Genomic DNA, 15,881 nt, shown 5'->3' on the forward strand with positions numbered 1-15,881 from the left:
CCCCCTCACCGAGATCTGGAGCTTGTTTCTTTTAGGAGAGAGGAAGAAACCCCAGGTACCTCATATTCCTGCTGTTAAGGAGGGGTGTGGACCGGCCCTGCCTCCTGAGCTGTACGCAGCATGTAAATCACTCTTCTGGTGATGAAGCTCTCATACTGGGAAACAAGATTGGTTCAAGCAATCCATGTGATAACATGGTACTAGCTTTAGAGTAATATGCAAATGGAAGTGAAGGGAGAAATCATAATAGGGAAGTGACCCCCAAAAGCTGTGGAACATGAATTAATGGAAGCCAGTTTATGCACATCATACAAGTCCTGGCTCAACACTGGCATGTTGCCATGCACAGGGACCTCCTTAAACAAAAAAGTGAAAAATTGATAAAGCCAAGGCATTTCGGGCTCCTTGCCACTCTGCCTCACTTTTTCCTTATTCGTTGCTTTTGAAAGACAATTTTTTCTATTAGAAAAACACGTTTTCATTCTGGTCTTCTTAAAAAAAAAAAAAAAAAGCGCACACACAGCATTTTAATCAATAGAGAAGTGGCATAACGTGTTTAGTCCAGGGAATGAGGACAGTTGAGGCAAGACTCCGGTAAAAAAAAGAGTGCTGTTCACAGAACTGGGAGTTCTTGTCTGGGCTCCACCACTAGAACCTGTGTGGTGTGAGGTAAACTATTTCCTATCTCTGAGCCTCTGTTTCCTCAAATGCAAAATGAAGGTTTTGAACTTGGGGATCTCTAAGACTCTCACTTCCAGTTAGTGCTCTAGTGGTCAGGGGTGGGCAAGGATTGGAAAGATCAGAGGACATGTGAAAGTTTAAAGGGAATCACGGGGGGGGGGGGGGGGGGCACCTGGGTGGCTCAGTCAGTTAAAGTCAGCTCTTGATTTTGGCTCAGGTCATGATCTCAGGGTCGTGGGATCGAGCTCCAGGTCAGTCTCCCATACTGGACATGGAGCTTGCTTGGGATTCTCTCCCTCCTTCTCCCTCTGCCCATCCCCCTGCATGTGCACTTACTCTCTCTCTCTAAAATAAATAAATAATCTTTTTAAAAAAATAAAAATTAAATTTAAAAATGTTTGAAGAAGGGAATAATAGGTCAAATCTAGCAGGATTTTTCTAAATTCTAGCAGAATCTACTTTTACATTCACTCCAAAAAAGAAACAGGAAGGAAAATATAACACCCTCAATGACAAATTGTCAGTTTTAGATGGAAGTACTTCCTCCCACCCATATTTTACCTCCCTTTTTAACCACCGATAACTTACAAAAGAGGGAAACGAGCAGAGGCAGAAAGCTATCTCTGTTATCTGCGAGGGCCTGACCCACACCACCCAGGTCTGCCTTTATTTTACAGAAATCTTGCGACTATCTCTTCAGGGTTTTCCCAAACTTCTAAATCTCCCTCTTTCAAGGTTAAGGATACTAGACTGTCTCTGTGTGTGGTAAGGCCTTTTTCTTTTAGCACTTTTGTCCAGAGGGAATAGAGAAGGGTTAACTCTTGCTATTCCTATAGTCCTCAGGTTAGACACCAAGCCCCATCCCGGCCTGGCTGGCTAGACCACATGAGCCATGACCCCGACCACTGTCATCCACTCTGGCCTGCCCCCTGGATGGGGCTGCCCTCCACCCCTCTCTGGAATCCGACACTTGGATGCTTTTCCACGACATGACTCCTCTTACACTGACTCTCTAGAGCTGAGCACCTGTGCCCAGGGCCAGTATGACACATCCCCTTCTGCTTTACTGCTGAAGCCAGCTCAGTATTAGCAAGAGGGTGTTTAGGACATTTCTTTTCCTATTAATACAAAGATGTTAAAAATGATTTCCCTTAGGAAACTGTCCTGAATCCATTTTCTAAGCAAAAGAGATCCTAATAGGTCAATGGGAAAGGAGACCTGGAGTCTCAGGATCTTAGGTAGCATTTTGCTCAAATATCTTATTTTAAATATGAGAAAATGAGGCCCAGAGAAGTGAAATGATGCACCTAAGGTCACCCAGCTGGTTAGCATCAGAACCATTACGTTAATGCGTATCTCATAACTCCTCAGCCTGTGCTGTCCTGTGTGAAAGATACTTGGGGCAGATAGAACATTGTGGTACCATGGATAAGTCTAGTCTACACAACAGATAATAAACAATACTAGTCTACTGGCTCCATAATAAGCCATAACATTGGATGAGGAAGGATGGATGGTAAGAGTAGGCTGTGAGGTTTACAAAGGAAGTAAATAAAATTCCTCAGGATAAATTCATATTTGCACACAAAGCTGATGAGCCCAATACCCAAGAACGCTTATTTGGGCAAACACATAGCAGTAAGCGTTCCTGAGGACTGTTACGGTTTGAACTACAACCGTCTCAAAATGAAGTTGAAGCCTTAACTCCCAGAATCTAAGAGTGAGACCTTATTTGGAAGCCGATATAATCAAGTTAAGATGAGGTCATACTGGATGAGTGTGGGCTCAAGTCCAATGACCCGTACCATTATAAGAAGAGGGAAATTTGGACATGGTCACATAGGCAAGAAGCCACTTGAAGACGGAGGCAGAGATTGGAGTGATGCTTCTCCAAGCCAAGAAATGCCAAAGATTGCTGGCATTCACCCAAAGCTGGAAGAGGCAAGGAAGGATCCTCTCCTAGAGCCTTTAAAGAGAGTACAACCCTGCCAATACCTTGGCTTCAGACCTCTAGGCTCCAGAATTGTGAGAGGATAGATTTCTGCAGTGTAAGTCACCTCGTTTGTGATTATTTGTCACAGTAGCCTCAGCAAACTAACACCAAATGGGGAAATCCCTGGGGTGGGTTGGACTGAAGGGAAGAGATTGAAATCCTGCAAACAAATGCAACTAGTCAAGGCCTGTATGTCAGTCCTGGAATAAAGCAGTCCTGCCCAGTGTGGTCCTTCATCCATGACACTTCTGTTCACAAACTTCCAGGATGGCCTGTCTTGATCCGAGGTGGCGTGAGGGGTGGGGGAAGAAGATTAGCACTGGGGTGAGACAAATCTAGATTTGAACCCTGTCTGCTACTCACTTAGGTTGGAAAGGGTAGAGAACATACTTTGGAGGGCTCAGTGTCATTCGGAAAATGCAGCCTCCCCTGCAGAGCTGCTGTCAGAACTGCTATACTGGCCTGTGGCGACCCTGGCATAGTTGGTTTCTTTCCCTCTGCTTTATTTAGCTTTCAGCTAGATTTCAAGCAATTTGGGGGTTGGGAATGGGAAAGGGAACTAAGATTTTAAACACCTCTTATATGAAGAAAAGAGCTGGAGTCACTAAATGAGGGGCTGGGGAGCACCTTCAAGGCCATACAGAATCCTCTCATTCTAGAGATGAGAGCACTGGTCACATTGTACATTTTCCACATTCACCACAGCTGGTGTTGGGCAACTGGGAGACCTCCGAGTGAATGTTCGGTGATGGATAAAGTGACTTGGGAATACCTCGTAAAGAAACGAGACTTAATCTTATGGTGAGAACAAAAGTCACTATTTGGCACCACGTAACAGACCTCACTTACCTCACTGCTTTGCTTAGACTGGGGTCTGGTTGTCCCACTTCTGGTCTGGTATCTCTCAAAGAATGCTTACTGGCCTACCTTCCTTGAAAGATCTTCAGAGGGTTCAAGGTCTGAGCTTAAATGAAAGTTACTCAAAAATAGGTGCTCAGAATTCATAAAACATTTTTAGCTGTATAACCAATTCTATAAGACCAAAAGAAGAGTTAACTAAAAAAAAAAAAAAAGATATTTAGGGATTTAGGGGCACCTGGGTGGCTCAGTCACTTGAGCATCTGACCTTTGGTCTCAGCTCAGGTAATGATCTCATGGGTCAGGAGATGAAGCCCTGCACTGGGCTCCGCACTCAGAAGATTCTCTCCCTCTGCCCCCCCCCCCCCCCATTCACACTCCCAAGCTTGCTCTCTTTCTCTTTCTCTCAAATAAGTAATCCTTTTTAATCCTTAATTAAAAAATAATACTCAACCCAAAGTCAAATCTAACTTAGAGTAGAAGGCAAATATAGCTCCTACTGTAAAGATAAAAGATGCAAGAAAACAAAGACTAACTATAACTCTGTTATTTTCTCCCAAAAAGGAGGCAGTATCTTCCATGTCTGCCCAAGCAACTGCCTTGCGTACTTCCGCTGTTTTCTTGCTCTCCCTAGCACCCAGTACGTGTGACATATTGTATTTACTTGTTTATTCAATCGGGGCCCATCTCTACTCACGAGAATATGAGTTCCACAGGGGCTCAGACTTGGTCTCTTTTATTCACGGATGTATCCCCAGGGCCTGGTACAGTTCCGGTCACATAATTGGTTCACAATACATATTTGTTGAATAAACGAGTGAATGAATAAACAAGTTTGGGCAGGGAGAGGAGCAGTCACATGGTGTGGATAAGGAAGTACGATACGCGGCTACCTTATGCCTACAAAAGTTGCCTCTAGGGGCATCTGGGTGGCTCAGTGGTTGAGCGTCTGCCTTTGGCTCAGGTCGTGATCCCGGAGTCCTGGGATGGAGGCCCACATCAGGCTCCCTGCAGGAAGCCTGCTTCTCCCTCTGCCTATGTCTCTCCCTCTGTCTCTCTGTGTCTCTCATGAACAAATAAAATATTTAAAATCTTTAAAAAAAAAAAAAGTCGCCTCCATGTCTACTAGCCAGTGAGAATATCTCTCTTGCTGCTCTGATTTCATCATCACTAAGCAACTTTTATTTTTTAAATTTTTTTAAAAATTTTATTTGTTGATTTATTTCTTTGAGAGGGAGTGAGCAGGAGAAGGGGCAGAGGGAGAGGAAGGGAATCTCAAGCTGACACCGCACTGAGCCCTGAGCCAGACTGGGGGCTTGATGCCATGACCCTGAGATCATGACCTGAGGCCAAACCAAGAATCAGATGCTCAACTGACTGAGCCCCACAGGCACCCCTAAGCAACTTTTTTTTTTTTTTAAAGATTTTATTTATTTATTTGAGAGAGAGTGAGAAAGAATGAGCAGTGGGGTCGGGGCAGAGGGAAAAGCAAGCTCTCTGCTGAACAGGTTGCTCAATGTGGGGCTTGATCCCAGGAGCCTGGGTTGGTGACCTGAGCCAAAGGCAGACAGTAGATGCCTAACTGACTGAGCGCCCCCCCCCCCCCCCCCCCGCCGCCCGGGGCCCCTAAGCAACCTTTGATTTAAATCTTCCTATATGCACCTTCCTACAGATGGGGATACAAGGATCACAACTGGGGTGCACTTGGTAGGATCATTTTTAACTGTAAATTAATAGGTTGGCATTTCATATTTTCAAATTGGTTTCTATTTAAAACAATTTAGAGGAACAGACTCTCAACCAGGCTGGAAAGCTGTGGTGAAAGGAGCCAGGAGTAGCACACAGGGGAACTTGAGTTCTAACTCTCCTTTTGCCTCACCTGTGTGGCCTTAACAAATCACTTTTTAAAAGTGATTTTAAAAAGTGATTTACTGGGCTTTACTTTGCCCACAGAGGCACTGAACTTGATAATCTCTGAGTCCCTTCCATCTTTCCAAGTTGGACTTCTATAAAAATTAATAAAGTAGGCTCTTCCATGTATTTTGACTTCCTCTGAGAGGCATTAACAGGTGTCTCATGTCATCGTCTATTGGCGGTATAGTGTGGCTCACCTGGCTCATGGGGGTCAGCGCCTTCCCTGAGGTCAGTTATCATCACCATGAAAAGACAATGTCCTCATTAAAAATCTAAACTGGAAAACACCCTAGGGGAAGTGGAGGGCACACAGCAACTCTTTTCACATTCCAAATTGTACAAGTGCGTGGGTGTGGGGAGGTGGAAGGAGATGCAGAACGGGCGGAAAGACAAGGCAGAGAGTAGAGGATGTCTAGGTGATGGAAAGGCAGGTGCAGAGAACATGGGTTTGGAGTCGCTCGGTTTTCCACTACAGCCTGGTAGACACTTGGGCTGACGAATGAGAACGTGCCCATTTCAGCAGATACGTGAAGCTATTTCCATTATGAGCCATGTCACCATGGGGGAGGGCAAGAACTGAGTGTCCCATAAATTTATCTTCCTTAGAGGTCTGACTTATTCATTTGCCAAAGCTGTCCCACGCCTGCTCTCCCTGTAACTTTCTCAGCATTCATTATCTGGCTGTCCTTGAGATCTTAAATGTCCATTTGTGATAGTTGGTTATCTCTCAGATTTACACCTTCATATCAGACTTCTCACCTGAGTTCTGGTCTTACATGACTGCTTACCTACCAATCAATACCACGTAGATATAATTACTTTAAACATAATGTGACAAAAGCAAACTTAGCACGATCCCCTTCCCAGCTCACTCTGCTTCTATCAATGACATCACTAATCCCATTCTGAGGCTTAGATTTGAAGTGATTTCTCACCCCTCAGAACCTTTTATCAATAATCACCCACAACCTCCATAAACAACAAGAACAAAGTTGTCAGTCTACTCACTGTTCAATAAATGCTCACTGTCCTGCTATTTGTATCATGAGCTGAAATGGTCTGGTCGACCACCCGAGACTGCTGAGGTGTCTCACAGAGGCTCTTGTCTTCACCTCCTTTCTCACACCTCCACCTTAACCCACCAGCCATTCGTGCCTAAACTCTTGAAGTAGCTTTTTTTTTTTTTTTTAATGATAGTCACAGAGATAGAGAGAGAGAGGCAGAGACACAGGCAGAGGGAGAAGCAGGCTCCATGCACCGGGAGCCTGACGTGGGATTCGATCCCGGGTCTCCAGGATCGTGCCCTGGGCCAAAGGCAGGCACCAAACCACTGCGCCACCCAGGGATCCCTTGAAGTAGCTTTCTGACTGGCCTCCCAATCTCTAATTTTTCCCTGCTTCCATCCATCTCAAATAAATCCAGGTGGATCCTTTTTGAAATCACTTTCAGCAAGTCACAGTTTGTCTACAAACCGAGCGAGGGCTCCTGTTTACCAATCACAGGTGTTTACTAACTCCTCCTTTGACATTTAAGAGCTTCAGTCAACGGCTCCTCTTCCCCAAGCCACGCACGATCTATATTTGTCTCTACTCAACTCACATTTGTTTGAGCATCAAGTGTGTGCTAGTCATTCTACCACCGACTACCCCCCAGCATCCCCTTCCTCAGTTAAGCTCAGCTCATAAGATCCTCGCCTGCAGCCACCACAGTGATACCTGCCTTTCAGACTGCTCATACTCTTGTCCTGCCAGGAATCTCCTCCTTTCTGCCAATCCAGATCTGATACCTCTTCCAAGACACACCTTCTCCCAAAGGTTCCCCATGTGAATGAATCCCAGACCACACCAATCTTTTCCTTTCTCTGAATTCCTTCGGCATTCTCACACCAGATTTCTATTGCTAAGTATTGTTCTCTTATTATTTCACATGCATTTGTTGCTTTCCTCGACTGAAATGTGAGCTCCAGAAGAGCAGGAGCCAAATCTTTTTCTCTTCTCTTACCCAGATCTGGAACGAGCAAGGGCCGACGTGAGGCCAGGAAGGGCCCTGATTTTGCACATAGCTCACAGACAAGGCCCATCTGCCGCAGTGTAGGCAATAAAGGTAAGGGCACCAAAGACCGGAGACTAGCTCTTAGCACAAGCACGGAGACTGGGCCACGTTCTGAGACATACTTGTTACATGCTGAATTACATTTTAAAATATAATTCAAGTTCCTTACACATCAGGCATTCCTCTAGTGAAAAAAACCCAAATCTCTACCGAAATACAATGGCTGATAGAGCCTAGCAGGTCTCAATCACTAAACAGATTTGAAATTCTTCACTTTTCTTGGCCAGAATGCCAGGTCCAGGGGGAACAAAACGACGGCACCATCTCTCGCTGACTCTATCAGAAGTTGTCCCTACCCCTGGAAGCTACCTACAAGTTAGCACCAGTCCATGTCCTTGAATCAAAAGTTGCCTGACTTCAGTACAAGCCAGATATTCCCAGGGAAACCTGTAAGCCCGGCTCCCCTCCTCTCAGTCCAGTTACACAACGTCTTGTCCAAACCTAGAACCCAGCCAGGTGGTGTGCAGCCAGCCCCTTGCAGAACGCCCGGAAAACGCCCCCTTCCCCAGGAGTTCTTAGAAGGGGTACAGAGAGGGAGGCAGACTTACCCTCACATAGTAGTTCATGCCCATCCCCAACAGGTGCTGCAGAAAATGCCTGTCCTGCCTGCTCCCTGGGGTGGGCTGCCCAGGGCCAGGAAGGGGACAGGCCTCCGGCGTTAAGACAGTTGCCCTGTGCCCCACCGGGCCTGGCTGCGGCAGAGGTGCGGACCCGGCCCTAGGGAGACCGGCTTCGGGGGAGGCCGGGCTGCTGGGAGCCGGGTCCTGGCTTTCCTGGAGCTTCAGCCGGGGCACCTCTTTGGTACCCAAGCAAAAGTTTTTCAGACTCAGCAAGGTGGCCGGGTTGGCCAGCTTCACGCTGGCCATGCGAGGGATCAAGGTGCACAGTGGGGTGGGGCTCTCCTGGGCCGCCAAGGTGGCATCTTCAGGCGGCAGGTGAGGTGCCAGGGTGGGGTGGGGAGGCTGAGGCGAGCCCTTGTTGCCCCCCGCGCCTCCTCCGGGGCCGCCTTCGTCCAGGGACGTGACGGACTCGTTGCGGAAGCGGCTGTACTTGGCCCTGTGCAGCATCCCGGGGCGCCCGACGAGTCCTGCGCACCGCACCAGTCCCGCCAGGCCGTCCTGACCGCGGCTCCGCATAGCCCCGGCGGTGCCCGGCCAGGGTACCGCTGCATGGATCGCCGGGGCGGGAGGCAACGCCGCGGCCCCCGACTCTGCGCGCTCCCCCGCCCGCCTCGGCGACAGCCCGGGGATGCTCGGGGGGGGGGCCCCGCCGACCGCAGTCCTCCCCGGCCCCGCGGCAGCACGCGGGGTTCCCGCCCCGGGTTCCTCGCCGGGAGAGCCCGGAGCCAGGCAGGCGGCGGCCGGATCGCTCGGGGCCAGCCCGGCCCGGCCCGCCGCGGCGCGGAGGTGCTTAGCGCCCCCCACCCCCAGCCTTCCCTTCTGCACAAGCAACTTTCAAACCTGCTCCCTCCGGCTCCCACAGGGCGGGGCAATGACTGGCCTGTTAACCCTTTATTTGTTCCAGTGATTGTTCATTTAAAAAAGGAAGGAAAAAAATGTCTATAAGAGCCAAAGGCCTTTGGGCCTGAGCTGGTCGGCCCCGATGGCTGGCCCCTCTTGGAAGATCTCCTCTTGCATCCCGTCCGGGCCACACGCCAGAAGGGCTAGTGCCGGGCGATGCTCCGCAGTGTTTCAGGGACTTGCGAGCCCTCCGCGCGCCTCAGACCCCCTCCCAGCCAGCCCACCCCGGCCCAGAGCTCCCCTCCCTCCTGGGCTCGTCTCAGAGCTGCTTTCAGGAGCCCGTTGGCAGCAGAAGGCTGAGATGTGCAGGATGATGCAGAGTGTTGAAATTTTTATGAATGAACTTTGCTGAATGAATTTCTCTCTGTGTGTGTGCAAGCTAATAAATCTGTGAATGAAGCTGAGAATAGCTGTAATTGACTGATGGTCTCAGGGGTGCTGGGTTTTTATCCAATCAGGCGGCAGCTTGATGACTCATGCACCATAAATATACTAAACTAGTAGCCAGAAGAAATAAAGCTGGAAGGAGAGATTTTATTTTGTGATATCTGATGAAAGGGTTAAAAGGGAAGGCAGTCTTTACCCGGAATGGTCAGGAAGCTGGGTAGCAGCAGGTTAAAAGGTCTCCTTTCTTTTCTTTTCTTTCTTTTTTTTTTTTTTTTGTTTAGATGGCCAGGAGAGCCAAGCAGAAGAGCTAAAATTTAGATCCATTGTTCCACGGATATTAGGACATATGGTACACAACTCCGGTGGGAAGCCGTGATGCATTTTTCTTAGAAACATAGTTCTTTTTTTATTGATTGCTGGTTCCATCTCCCGTCTGGTGCAACTTCCTGTACCTATCAAATGCCTTCTGAAGACATGATGACAACTGCAAAGGCTTAGCACACAGGAAGCCAGGAAGGGAGTCAGGAAAGGGAAATGCAGGTTCTTTTAGGAGCAGAGAAGAGGAAACTGCTGAAACCCAGGGAAGATGTAGACATCACATATCAGAAGAGATAAGAAAACCTCTGCTGAAGGTTACATTTCTCCGTAGGCCAAAGCTCTGACATCTGAAATTGTTCATTAATTTACAAATTAAAACAATGTGGCCACCGACTGCGGGAATCCGAGATGTCACCTTCATTGTCTTACTGTCCACGAGGCTGCATTGGGCTCATGTGTATTCATGACTTTGGTGGCTTGGGCTCCCTTGGGATCTAAACACAGGGTCGGAATTAAATGGTTGCTTACGACCAACCAAAAGGCATCCTGGCTGCTTCCTGCTCCCCCCAGAGCAAAAAGGCACCTTTTCACATCCTGTCTGCCAAAACCATTGGGATGTGTTTTTCTGCGGAAAGGCCTTTTTGCATCTTCATAAACCTTCCCTTCAATCCTGGCTGATCTCTTCTCTCCACCTCTATACCTTCTTCTGGCAACACTGAGAGAGTGGCTAAGGCAGTTGGACCCCCCCTCCCCATCCTGGAGGGCAAGGTGTGAAGTAGCCTTCCTCTTTTTCTTTCATCCCCTGGCCTCTTCTCCCCTCCCGGGGCTCCTTGCTGTCACAGACGCCCATGCTATGCGGCCTCGCGTCTAACAGACACGTTTTCAGGGTCCAGGAGATAATACTAGTCCCTGCAAAGCACTTGGCACCACATGCCATACAGTGCCTGCCTCGCTAAGTACGTGCCATTCAGTGTAAAAAAAAAAAAAAGCTGCTTTGAACCAGGGCCGCTTGACTCTGAAGCTGGCAGGTACTCTTATCCCCTGTAATACAGAGTCTACACCACGGCCCGCAATTGAAAACTGAGCACAGAGTAGGAAAAGCTGAGAAAGCCAGCACCATTCAAAGAAACAATTTCTTAACAATTGTGTGGGTCTGGGGAAAGAAGGAGCAACAGGAGCCCACCTGGTTAATGGGGGTCCTTGCTGAGGTCTCCTTGACTGGCGGAGGGGGTGCCCGGGGCAACCGGCTCACGGGGGTAGGCACTGTGCTGGCCAGACTCCAGGGGCTCAGGCAGTCCACATTCCTCAGGAGGACTGAGACCTCGGAGGGCCTACGGGCAGGGTGGATCAGGCGAGACTACGTAAGGTACGAAGGCAGCCATGGCCATCGTGGGCTGCTTCTCTGTCCCTGGGAGCCCTGGAGACCTTGGCTGTCCTGGGCAGCTCTGCCAGGGCCTATCAGGAAGGTGAAAGGAACCAGATCTGCGTCTTGGGAGTGAGGAACAGCCTGAGAGGCTAACACAGCCAGACAGCTCTCAGCCCAAAGGTGGTGGCTGAAAAGCTGTCCCAACAGCCTAAGAGAAGCTCATTAATTGAGTGCATCTCTATTCTAGGTATGTGGGCGGGCTACGTGGATGGTCTCCTTCTTTCCAGAACATTAGAATATCCTCTTCAATCAGTAATGCTAAAAATAATTAAAGTAAGAACTTCTATTTGTGGAACAAAAAACAGTTTACCTGCATCCTCGTTCCATCATTATAACAACTCCTGGAGGCTAGGAGGTGTTTTCATCACCACCTTACAGATGTGGAAATGAGGAGCAGATTAAGCTTGATGACTTGGCCCAGGTTGCCTGGCTATTGAACAATGATGCCAGGATTGTTCCGGCAGCTCTGGAAAGCCTGTACTGATAGCCACTATACCGTACTGCCTCCCAGGGCACCAGAGAGCTCACATCTAGATCCCAGGCCCATCATCTCCATGTTGCAGAAGAGGCAGTCAAGGCTCTGAGTTTATACTCAGCCACTCTGGTTTATTTACTGGCTTGTCTAAGCCTCACAGCCAGTGAGTCTACACAGCAGGTCTAGTGTAGAACCAAGTGCTGACTCACTTCAATCACATGCCCTTACCTGCTGTGATACCAGCCAGTGTGTACAAAAAACTAACTCACACTTGGCTTTCATTAAATGTTTAGTTTTTGTTCCCTTCTCCTCCTTGGAGATCATATCTATAAAATTCACCCTAAATACCTCACAGGATTGCTAGGAGTAAAAATATGAATAATAGATAAGAAAAGCCATTACTGTCATTAAATCATCGGAGTACCATTAACCCCTCTCATCACTGCCCTTGGAAAACAGGGCTCTGCTTCGACCACTACATTTGCATCCTTTGTTCAGAGACATCCCACCCGCCCCCTCCAAGGATGCCTGCTGTGAATCCACATGCCAGCTTCTTAAGGGACAGCCTGCCCTGGCTGGGCTTCTAGGATGGAACAGGCAGGTTCAAGGAAGAGCTGAGTCAGGCTGGGCCATGATGGGATCAGCCAGGTCCTGCTAGGATTTCTTAGAGGACTGGGAAAGAAGGACACCTGAGAAAAATGCCTGGCCAGCTTTGGAAGATAGCCCCATGTGAGATTTGGGACAGAGGGAGGGTGTGCCAGAGACAGTGCAGGAAGGCAGAGACAGAAGAAGACAGAAACAGCTCTGGTGGACTACAGGCCAATTGCTACTCTGGAACCAAGTAGAGCAGGTCACCAGGTACTTTATACCACAAGGACTCTTACTCCAGCCACCAATACCATTTCTATCACAAAGACCTGCTCCTGAAGAGCTTGTACCGAGAATGAGTTGAACAGCTCATCAGTGGGTCATGAAAACATTGCTTAATTTCTATTTCAGGGGGATAAAAGTCCACAAGACAATACTGATATAAAGTTCTTGCAAGGACCAAAATGCCACTTGAAAAATGGGGAAGTGAAATGGTGAGAGAAAGGGCTGGGTCTCAGAGAGTTAGGTCCCAAAAATAAAGGTAGGTCCATTCCTCCTAGAGTGGCTATTAACTCCAAAAGCAACATCTTCCTTTCACTCCCTCAACCAAATGCTTTCAGTTTTCCTACAGTCTTCAGTCTTGACAGGTAAACAGCTCTCTGATGGTTGCTACTGGCCCTTACTGGTTCTCTTTGACCCCAGGATCTGCTAGAAATAACACAGAAAAAATGAGTATTTTCCTATCTGTTAAAAATGAGATAATGTACCTGGAAGGACTATTGCAAGTGTTAGACATCATGCAGATGATACGTAGGTGAGTTATTCAGGGTCAGGCTTAGATGCAAAAACACAAAAATCCAAAAGAACAGTGACTTAAACAAAAAATGTATTTCCCTGGAGGTTGGAAGTTCAGGGATAGTGTCAGCTCTTGGCCACTCTTAAAGTAGAGTTGATCCTTGAACAAAATAGGGGATAGGGGTGCCGCACATCTGCACGGATGTAACTTTTGTTACAAGTGAGTATGTGTAACTTTTGACTCCCCCAAACCTAACTACTAGTAGCCCACTGTTGCCTGGAAACCTTACAATAACATAAAGTCAAGCAATATATATTTTGTATGTTATATGTATTATATACTGTATTTTTACAATAAAATAAGCTAGAGAACTAGAAAATGTTATTAAGAAATAGTTCTAGTTCTAGAGAACTAGTTCTCTAGTTCTCTCTAGTTCTAGAGAACTAGAGAAATAGTTTCTAGTTCTAGAGAACTAGAAAATGTTATTAAGAAAATCATAAGGACGGGATCCCTGGGTGACGCAGCGGTTTGGCGCCTGCCTTTGGCCCAGGGCACGGTCCTGGAGCCCCGGGATCGAGTCCCACGTCAGGGTCCCGGTGCATGGAGCCTGCTTCTCCCTCTGCCTGTGTCTCTGCCTCTCTCTCTCTATGTGTGTGTGTGTGACTATCATAAATAAATAAAAATTAAAAAAAAGAAAAAGAAAATCATAAGGAAGAGAAAATAGATTTATAGTAATGTACTATATTTATTGAAAAAATCTGTGTATTATAAATGGACCCATGCAGCTCAAACCCATGTTGTTCTAAGGTCAACTAACTGTATCTCTCCTCCTCCTAGTCCAAAATGGCTGACAGTGCTCTAACCATTTCATCTGCACTCCGGATAGCCAAATGGGTGAGAGGACAAAGAAGGACATGCTCACTCACTTTAAAGAAATGTCCTGATAGCCCAATACAATGTTTCCACTTATATCCCATTAGCCAGAACTTAGTCCCATGGTTGCTTCTAGCTATAAGAGACACTAAAATCTTCATCTGAGAATGAAGAAGTCTTTTGTCTGGTACATGTCTGCTACACATAAAATCATAGTCTGTTACTGAAGGAGAGACTGGAGACAACGGTATTTCCACCAGAGTTATATTCTCAAAAGACTCTTTACCTTGATAGAATTTAGAGCTAGCATAGGATAAAAATGTCCTTGGTCAATGTGGCCTGTTCTCTCCTTTTTTTTCTGCACCTGTACCTGCAGGCACACATGTGCACACACACGCGCACACACACAAAAACCACATAGGAATGACCCATAAAAAAATAGGTGCTGTCAGAATGGAAGCTTTCCTCTTCATAGCCAGTGGGAGAAATGGAGTCTTTAGGCCTATGAAAAGTAGTCAGGTGCTTCTAGAGCCAGCAGTGGGCAATGACAAGCAGTGGATCCAGGCCACTGCACATGGCAGTCTAAGGGGTTCACTAGGGTCAGGGATATCTTACAAGAAGGAGTGAGTGGGTTGTCGAACAGGTGGTCAGAGCAGCCATCAGGAGGTGTCTGACTCAGGAACATGATTCTAACTCTAATTGTGGACTGGCAAGAGAAAAAAGCAAAGACAGGGTCCTGGACAGATGAAAATTCTGGCACTATGAGCTAGCTAAGCCAAACTTCATTTCTAATCCTTTTCATTTGCCTGCCTCTACCAGCTAAAAAAAAAAAAAAAAAAAAAAAAAAAAAAGCTAAATACTTTCTCAGGCTTCCTTGCACTTGCAGGAGGTGGGGGCATATGACACAGCGCTGGTCTATGGGTTACAACTGGAGTCTCATGGGTCTTCTGGGAAAACATCTGCCTTCCTCATAAAAGGAGCGGACAACAACAGCAACGACAACAGCAACCAACCAAACAAACAAAAAGGGGCAGACAAAACTGGAGCCTACTCTTCCTTTTCCCATGTCTTCTTGTCTTTTGTTTTATTTTGTTTTGTTTTATTTGAGAGAGAGAGCATAAGAGGGAGAGGGACAGAGGGAGAGGATCTTAAGCAGACTCTGTGCTGAGCAGAGAGTTTGATGTGGGGCTTGATCCCAGGACCCTCAGATCATGCCCTCAGCTGAAATCAAGAGGTGGACGCTCAACTGACTGAGCCACCCAGGTGCCCCACCATGTCTTCCTGTCTTGAATGTGGATGTGATAGCTGAAGCTGTGGCAGCCATATTGCAACTATAAGGGAAAGGGCAATCAAATTGGGCCAATGGCCTTGACATCATTGAATCACTGAAACAAGACCAATGACCATCTCCAGATATGTTGTTATGTGAGAAAAATAAACATTTACTGGTTTATTTTTTTTAAGATTTTATTTATTCATGATAGACTGAGAGAGAGAGAGAGAGATTGGCAGAGACACAGGCAGAGGGAGAAGCAGGCTCCATGCAGGGAGCCTGATGCGGCACTTGATCTCGGGACTCCAGGACCGCGCCCTGGGCCAAAGGTAGGCGCTAAACTGCTGAGCCACCCAGGGATCCCCCATTTACTGGTTTAAACAGCTCAAGCAGCTCTTAGTTAAATGTTACCTATTACTTGCAACCCAAAGAATTACCATCTGCTACAACAAAAGTGGCAAATACAGAGGTACAAGATGAGCGGGGCTTCTGGGCAGTTATGAGAGGATACCATGGAGTCTAATAGAAAAAGTCCAAGTGTAATAAGACCAACTTGGGTTCAAATCTGCTTACTAACATGATGGCAGGCAGACTAAAGGCTCTCAAAGATATCCATGACCTAATACTAGGGACATGGCAAAAGAAACTCTGCAAACATAAAAGGTAG

At 47.2% G+C, this 15,881-nt stretch overlaps 1 protein-coding gene across 1 annotated transcript in view; it reads right to left on the reverse strand.

The window, feature by feature from the left end:
* SHC4 (SHC adaptor protein 4) overlaps positions 1-8,986 on the reverse strand; it is a 127,925-nt gene extending 118,939 nt beyond the window's left edge. Inside the window, exon 1 of the mRNA XM_025998674.2 lies at positions 8,107-8,986. Within this exon, the coding sequence (XP_025854459.1) occupies positions 8,107-8,694 (588 nt within the window). The 5' untranslated portion in view covers positions 8,695-8,986. The remainder of the gene's footprint in view (positions 1-8,106) is intronic.
* Positions 8,987-15,881: the final 6,895 nt, after the last annotated feature.

This window comes from Vulpes vulpes, chromosome 15 (assembly GCF_048418805.1).
Source record: "Vulpes vulpes isolate BD-2025 chromosome 15, VulVul3, whole genome shotgun sequence".
In the NCBI taxonomy this organism is placed as follows: Eukaryota; Metazoa; Chordata; class Mammalia; order Carnivora; family Canidae; genus Vulpes; species Vulpes vulpes.